This window comes from Elephantulus edwardii, unplaced genomic scaffold, assembly GCF_000299155.1.
Source record: "Elephantulus edwardii isolate Elephantulus edwardi_28Jun2011 unplaced genomic scaffold, EleEdw1.0 scaffold00217, whole genome shotgun sequence".
NCBI classification, from domain to species: Eukaryota; Metazoa; Chordata; class Mammalia; order Macroscelidea; family Macroscelididae; genus Elephantulus; species Elephantulus edwardii.
Window position 1 is genome coordinate 2,031,885 of NW_006399967.1, and position 7,635 is coordinate 2,039,519.

Sequence of the window (7,635 nt, forward strand, 5' to 3'; positions counted from 1 at the left end):
CATCCATCCTGATGCTGCCAGTTGGTCCAGTGGTGAGAATCTTTGTCTTCTTGACATTGAGCCTCAGTCCATACTGAAGGCTGCAGTCCTTGACCCTCCGCAGCAGGCGCTTCAGGTCCTCCTCAGTTTCAACGAGCAGGGTCACGTGCCGTCTCAGATCTACTTTAGCTCACTGTTGTGGTCACTGCGTCAACCCACCTGGCTGAGCGTCTTCTTTCTCAAGACCCTTGACCATTCCAAACATGACGTCCTTCGCCAAGGAATAGCCTCTCCTAGCAACATGCCCGAAGCTTTATCGTCTTTGCCTCCAAGGAGCACTCTAAGACAAATCTGTTGCTCTTCTGGCCGTCCATGGGATATCTGGCATTGTTATCCAACACACAGCTCAAAGGCATCAACTCTTCTGTCCAGCTCTCAGATGCACAGCAAGTAACTGGGAAGGCCATGGCCTGAATCAGATGCACCTTAGTCCTCAGACTGACATCACTGCTCCTCAATAACGTAGTGAGGTCCCTGACTGCACTTGCCCAGTAAAACGTGTCTCCTGATTTCCTGACTGCTGGCGGCAAGGGTGTTGATGTGGATCCAAGCGAGATGAAATCACTGACAATTCCGACCTTTGCTCCATCTACCATGATGTTGCCCACTGGTCCAGTGGTAAGAATTTGTTTTCTCGACACTGAGAAGCAATCCACATTGAAGGTGGTCTTCTTTGATCTTCTGCAGCAAGTGCTTCAAGTCCGCCTCACTTTGAGCAAGCCAGGGTGTGTCACCTGCACAATGCAGGTTATTGATGAGTCTCCGTCCAATCTGATGCCACATTCCTCTTCAGAGTCCAGCTGCTTGAATAATTTGCTCAGCATGCAGACTGAACAGGTATGGAGACAAACACAACCCTGACACAATCCCTTCTTAAAAGAACATTAAAGGAATGAGGATAGTTATAGTGATGTTGTGGTGGAGCCCAGGCTGGAAGTCAGCTGAGATGAGGAAAAACAACGTGTTCAAAGAAGACCCACTAACTCGACTGTTATTCAAATATACGTTCCTCACCTGGAGCCAAAGAGTAAGAACCTGAGAATTTTTACCAAACCCGAAAACGTCTGAACACGCGAGCAAGAGGTGTTCATGATACTAGAACGCAGCAGTGGGAAACAGTGAAGAAACAGTAGTTGGAAAACACGGACTTAGTATTAGATAGAAAGGAAGCTGAAATAGAATTATTGAATTTTGTGTTTATAATAATTTATTCATTGCAAACACCTTTTTTTTTCTTTCATGGTGGGTGTTGGACATTTATTTACAGAGTGGGTGGGGTGTTCAGGGGCTAGTGGACCCAGGCCTCTTCTTCTTTGTATGCCTGGCTTGGGGCGCCGTCTGGCTCTGCGCGGAATCGGGGAGCTTGCGCTTGGCAGCGGCCTCCAGAGCAGCCCACAGCTGATCCGTCTCTGTGTCTTCTGGGCACTTCTTGGGCTCTGGAGACTCCTGAGGCCCATCCTCCCAGTTGTCCCTGCCTGAAAGGAGGAGGCAGTTCAGCCGAGACTTGAGATAAACCTTGTGCTCCAGGCCCCGGGGGTTTCGGATCCGGTGCACCCTCAGGATTCTGTCCAGTCCACAGGAGGCTAGGAGGGGCTTCGAAGGGTGGCACTGCAAGGCCCGGACGCTGCCTGCCAGCCCCTTCAGACAGCCCACGAGGCGCCCTTGCCGAAGGTCAATTTCTGCCAGCTGCCCGTGAGTGTTCCCCACGATCACTGAATTGGCCCCAGGAGTGAGGGTCATGGCTGTTAGGGGGTACTCTCCATACATGGCCTCTAGGACCGGACGGCGCTGGGGGGAGGCTGGATCGTAGACACGGACCTGGTGGTAGCCAGTGCAGGTGACAATCTTCTGTGACTCAGGGAGGAAATGAATGTCCTGCTCCCAGATGGGAACCCGCAGGTCAAGCCAGTCATTCCGTACGTTCTTGGCTCTGAACACAGGCTCCTCGGAGCCCTGTAGGTCCCAAACCTTCAAGGCATTCTCTTTCCCTCCAGTGGCAACCACATGGGGATGTGCTGGGTCTTGACGCATCTTACACACACTAGGGCCCACCTTCAGCTCCAGAAGTGGTTCGGAAGACTCCTCCTTGTCATTGTCACCCCAGACTCGAAGAATCCCAGACTCCACACATGTGATGAGGTTGCTATCGGCCTGAGCGAGGCCTCGAAACGTGCCCTCTCCACCTGGGCAGTGTCTCTGGCCCTGGAACGTGCCCTCCTCCGTGCTGAAGCTCCTCACCACGCCATCTGCACAGCCCACCAGGATCTGGGTCTCGCCGCCGGAGCCCCAGCACAGGGTGCTGGTCGCCTCCTCGCGCCTCGGCTGGCCGGTCGCTGTGAAGTTGGCAGCCTGCTTGCGCTGAAGGTTCACCCCTTTCAAGATGCCTGTCTCGGTGCCAACCCACACGTGGTTCCAGCGCGCGCCGGCGGCCGCCATGACAGCCCGCGGAGCCCTCTGCAAACACCTTTTTAAAATCACAAACGATTTGCGTATGTACACACACTACATAAAAAAAAAAAAAAAAGTCAACCTGAAAGAGTATGGAAATTTTAGAACAATATCACTAATATCACATGCAAGTAAACTCTTGCTGAAGATTATCTAAAAACAACTGAAACAGTACATTGATAGAAAACAACCAGAAATACAAGCTGGCTTTAGAAGAGGCCGTGGCACCAGAGACATTACGGCTAATGTTAGCTGGATCTTGGCTGAAAGCAGAGAGTACCAGAGGATGATTGTGTTTCACTGATTATGCAAAGGCATCTGACTGTGTGAGTCACAACAATCTGTGGCTAATCTGGAGAAGAATGGGAATCCCTGAACACTTGACTGTGCTCATACGAAATCTATACTTGCACCAAGAGGCAGCTGTCAGAACAGAACAAGGAAAGACTGTCCAGTTCAAAATCAGGAAGGGAGTGGTCCTGTCTCCATACCTTTTCCATCTATATGCAGAACAGATCATTAGGGAGGCTGGGCTTTAGAGGAAAGTTGCATCAAGATTAGAGGAAGATTCAGTAATAACCTGTGTTATGGAGATGACACAACCCTGCTTGCTCAAACTGAGGATCTGAAGTGCTTGCTGCAGAAGGTCAAAGACTGCAGTCTGCAATATGGATTGAAGTTCAATATCAAGAAAACAAAGATTCTCACCACTGGGCCCAATTGGCAACACCATGATAGATGGAGAAGAGATGGAGGTTGTTAACAATTACAGTTTGCTCAGCTCCACAATCAACACTCTTGGCACCAGCAGTCAGGAATTCAAAAGATGAATTGCACTTGGAAAATCTGCTGTCAGGGACCTCTCCAGAGTACTGAAGAGCAACAATGTCAGTCTAGAGACTAAGGTGCGCCTGATCCAGGCCATGGTCTTCACAATTATGTGCTCTGCATCAGAGAGCTGGACATTGACTAGGGACAACCGAAGAATTGATGCCTTTGAGTTGTGGTGCTGGAGAAGTCTTGAACATACCATGGACTGCCAAGAAACAAACAGGTCTGTCTTGGAGAGGGTGAAACCAAGTTTCTCTTTGGAGGCGAGGATTTTGAAGCTCCATCTCACAGACTCTGGGCAAGGAGGGACCAATACTTGGAGAGGGACGCCATGCTTCGAACGGTGGAGGGACAGTGCAGGAGAGGAAAACCCTGGATGAGATGGACTGACACAGTGACGGGGGTAATGGGGTTAGTTGTGTCGAGTCAGTGAGACTGGCCCTGGAGAGGGCAGGGTTCAGAGCTTGTATACACAGGTCGCTATGCCTTACAGGTGATCTAACAGCACCTAGCAACCAGTGGGAAATATGTGTGTATGTGTGTGCATGGACACATACAAAATGCCCTACTGTGAGGAAGCCCCTGTCCTGCACCCCAAATACTACAACAAGATGCTAGATAGCAACAAACGGTACATACACGTGTGTACATAAAGCCCTCTAGGAAAGTGAAAACCAGAAGACCCAAACAAAAAGGTGGGGGTCTCACTTTCCCTTTTTCCAGGGGGCTTCAGCTGGTTTTGGTTTCATCTGCTTTGTCGCAAGAACTTGAAGAATTCGAGAAACAGCACAGACAAGATTCCAGGGTGCAAGAACAAAGGAAGGAAAGCAGAGACTTGTCCAAGAAGTAACTGGAGACCGGTACATCGTGAACATAGGCCCTCAGCAAACGGCTTATGATACGGGACTATCCCCGGCAAGAGGGAGGGGGAGCAGACGCCCCCCCCCCAAAAGGCAGGAGGATCAAACCCGCCAGCTGCTCTGTGCGAGAAAATGGACAATCTCCTCAGTGCGATTAACTGCCTCTGAAAACCCTCTGGAGAGGCAGCTGCGCGGCGTTCTGACTCCGCAGCACAGTAACAAAGAGAGAGTGACCACCGGTCACAAACTACCTGACACCAGAATGGGGACGAGTCCTCTCAAGAACTACACCGACGACTTAGAGCAAATAACACACACTTCCACAGCTCTGATGAGAGCCCGTTTCAGACCTGGGCAGACATCTAATTGGAGAGTGTTAAGTGGGAGGATATAGTCATTCGCAGACAACCAAGGTCTCAAAAACACAGAATCAAGCAAAAATGTCAGAATTTCCAACAGCTGTGCTTTGATAACGGAGAGATGGTTAGACTGAAAAGGAAACTGGAGAAGGAACAGAAATCTCTAAAGGTGTGTGTGGGGGGATTTTTTCCAAAATAAATTTGTTCCAGCACGCATACTGGGAATAAAATGAGTGGGTGTGCGAGATGGGACATTTTCAGGGGAAAATGAATTGGTACAAAGACTACCAGGCAAACGAGCATACGAGGACACCGTTAGCTTTACGGTGAGAGAGAACAGGACGGGAAAGGGGATACCTTAATTACGTTATTAGTGGCCACGGTACTGTTAATCCTCGAACATCTGCAGCACGTTGGGGTGAGCAAAGCTGGGGTGAGAGTGACCAGTAAGCCCTCACCGACATGGTGGGAAGGCAGAAGCTAACAGAAGCAAGTCGCTGAGCAAGGTAAAGCCCACTCTTAAGCACTAAGAGGCGGTGACCCAAACCAAAGCCAGACACGAGGGAGAGGTGGTCGTTGGGCAAAGAAAAAGGGATTTCAAGTGTTGATAAAGGCCATTATCTCATTAAGGCTCGCTGGAGGGGGAGAAGGGAGCTCTGCTGGCACAGAGAAGAATCTGGGCTCCAACCCAAAGGTGGGCAGTTCGAATGCACCAGCTGCTCCTCCTCGGGAGAAAGATGGGCACACAGTCCTTTGCCCTGCGATTTTCAGCCTCTGAGAACCTGCTGGCAGGTCACAGCCAGAGTCTTCGTTCTCACTGGCGGATGGGAGGAGGCGGCACAGAGCAGCTGCTCAGGACTCAAGGTCTGAGCTATCCGAGGGGCCACTTGCAAAAGGGTGACGGCGAATGTGCCCCGGCTGCGCCTGGGCTGGTGTGTCTGTAGTGCACGTGGCTCACACGACCACCGCCAGGACGGACAGGCAGGCTTAAATGCCTGTGCATTATGACTATCATAAGAGGCCGGAATGAGGGTTGCAGAGGGGAGTATACTTGGGGTGGGGGTGGGGACTGTGTACAAATGAAGGAGTTTGTCTTTTGCTTTTCAAGAAGAGGAGCGAACTGGGGGAGAGGGGGGGAAAAAGTGCAACAATGAACGAACGGAATTCCAAAATCTCTATAGATGATCACTTAAGTTAATAATAATAATAATAATAATAATAATAATAATAATAATATGCCTGTGCCAACAGGAGCAGGCCTGCTTTCGTTCGATGCACTCACTGGGACCCCAGGACAGGACAGGCGGTTCTGCCCATCCTGACAAGTCCCCGGGGGCTCCAACCTCTCGGACAAGCGCTTCAACTCCGTGCCACCCCCCTTTAGGTGACCCTTCTCTCCGGGGTCAGAACCGGTTCACCGCCCTGCCGAGCGGACGGGAGGGTGCGTGTCCACTCCAGATGGACTGACTCCGATCCTGTCCCTCTAGGACCCGCTCGGGGTTTAATGCTTTTTCAGCAAGGGATCCCTCTCCCCCACTTTCTACAGAGAGGCTGCCTCCCGCCACCACCACTGATGGCACTTGGTCCTGCACAAAGGACCGCTCGCCGTCCTCACCAGCTGCGCTTGCGGGCCCCCCGGGACTCCACCCCGCCCCCGGGGACCCCACCCCGCCCCCCGGGACCCCACCCCAGCGGGCCTTCCCAGGACAGATCGGAGGGCAGGGGAGTGTCGGGCGCCCGGGAGCCCGTGGGAGCGGGAAGGCCCGAAGAAGGCGGGGCGCGAGGAGGTGGCGCGATGTGGCCGTTCCCGCGCCTTCCGGGCCGCGCGGCCGGCCGGAGGCACCCCGTTCTCGCGTCCGCTCCCCTCTAAGGAGATCCGGACACCCCTGGTGACCATCGACTCTGCGCCGGCGGGCCCGCTACTCACCCGTTAACGACACCGCCGCCACTCGGTCCCGCGCGCGCGTCGCGGACTTTAGAAGCACTTCCGGGTCAACAGGCCTGGGCCTCCGTACTGCGCATGCTCGGCCTTGCCGGAAGTGCGGGAGAGAGGCTCACACTGTCCGCACGAAAGTGCGCGTGCGCGTTGTCCGCGCCGTGAACTCTCGTTCGGCTCCACCCTTTTGGGCCTGGTTCTCGCGAGAGAAGCCGATTGGAACGGTCACCCTGAAAGGCTATCATTTCCGCTCCGCCTCCTTCCTTCCCGTTAATTAAAGGGCGCCAACAGTCGTGAGGTTGCTTGCCTAGATCCACTGTATTCTGTGTTGTCAATGTCCACTTGCCCCCCCAGCCTTTGCACCGCAGGCTGCACCTGCCTGTTAACATTATGCCCGGCGGAGGTGGCGCGCAAGCGCATTAGCACGGGCAGGACTTCCGGGGCGGCGGGGTGCGACTTTTTTGGCGCTGACAGCGGCCGGGAGTGCTGCGGCCGGGACGGTGGCGGCCGGGGCTGGGCGTTCTCCGTCCCGGCGGCGACATGCGCTACAACGACAAGGAGCTGCAGGCGCTGTCCCGGCAGCCGGCCGAGATGGCGGCCGAGCTGGGCATGCGGGGTCCCAAGAAGGGCAGCGGTGAGCGGACCCCCAGGGAGCTGGGGGGCGCGGTGACCGGGCCTCGGCGGGGGGTCCGGGGTAACGGGGTGCCCGGGCGTGGCCCACGCGTCCTGAGCCCGCTCTGCACCCGCAGTGGTCAAGCGGCGGCTCGTGAAACTGGTGGCCAACTTCCTCTTCTACTTCCGGACGGACGAGGCCGAGGTAAAGGTGCCGGTGGGGGGCGCGGGGGTCTCGGGGGCCGGAGGGGCCAGCCCGCCCTCGGCCGTGGGGTGCCGCCCCCTTAAAGCCGGAGCGCGACGCGGCACCTGTCACCACGCTCTCCCGCGCCCGCCTCCCGGGACCCGCCCCCAGCTGGGGGGAAGGGGGACCCCGCGCCCCATCCGTGGTCTCTGTCCTGCAGCCCATCGGAGCCCTGTTGCTGGAGCATTGCAGAGTCAGCCGGGAAGAGCCCAGCGGCTTCTCCATCAGTGAGTGGGGCGGGGGGCGGGCCGCGGGCGGGCGCTGACACGCGGGCACCCCGGCTCCATGAGCACCCCCAGCCCGATC

The 7,635-nt window shown here is 55.0% G+C and overlaps 2 protein-coding genes across 2 annotated transcripts in view; one reads left to right on the top strand and one right to left on the bottom strand.

Annotated features, from left to right (window-relative positions):
- Positions 1–1,320: 1,320 nt before the first annotated feature.
- LOC102845381 (WD repeat-containing protein 74-like) lies at positions 1,321–2,475 on the bottom strand. Its single transcript, XM_006897922.1, has one exon. The coding sequence runs from the start codon at positions 2,473–2,475 to the stop codon at positions 1,321–1,323; it is 1,155 nt and encodes a 384-aa protein (XP_006897984.1).
- A 4,523-nt stretch (positions 2,476–6,998) lies between these two features.
- Positions 6,999–7,635, top strand: part of PLEKHJ1 (pleckstrin homology domain containing, family J member 1) — a 3,548-nt gene continuing 2,911 nt past the window's right edge. The window contains exons 1-3 of the mRNA XM_006897923.1: positions 6,999–7,107; positions 7,223–7,290; positions 7,490–7,556. Coding sequence (XP_006897985.1) covers positions 7,014–7,107; positions 7,223–7,290; positions 7,490–7,556 — 229 coding nt within the window. The 5' untranslated portion in view covers positions 6,999–7,013. The remainder of the gene's footprint in view (positions 7,108–7,222; positions 7,291–7,489; positions 7,557–7,635) is intronic.

Coding starts and splice junctions, on each gene's coding strand:
- LOC102845381 (XM_006897922.1), bottom strand. CDS start 2,475: ATGGCGGCCGCCGGCGCGCGCTGGAACCACGTGTGGGTTGGCACCGAG.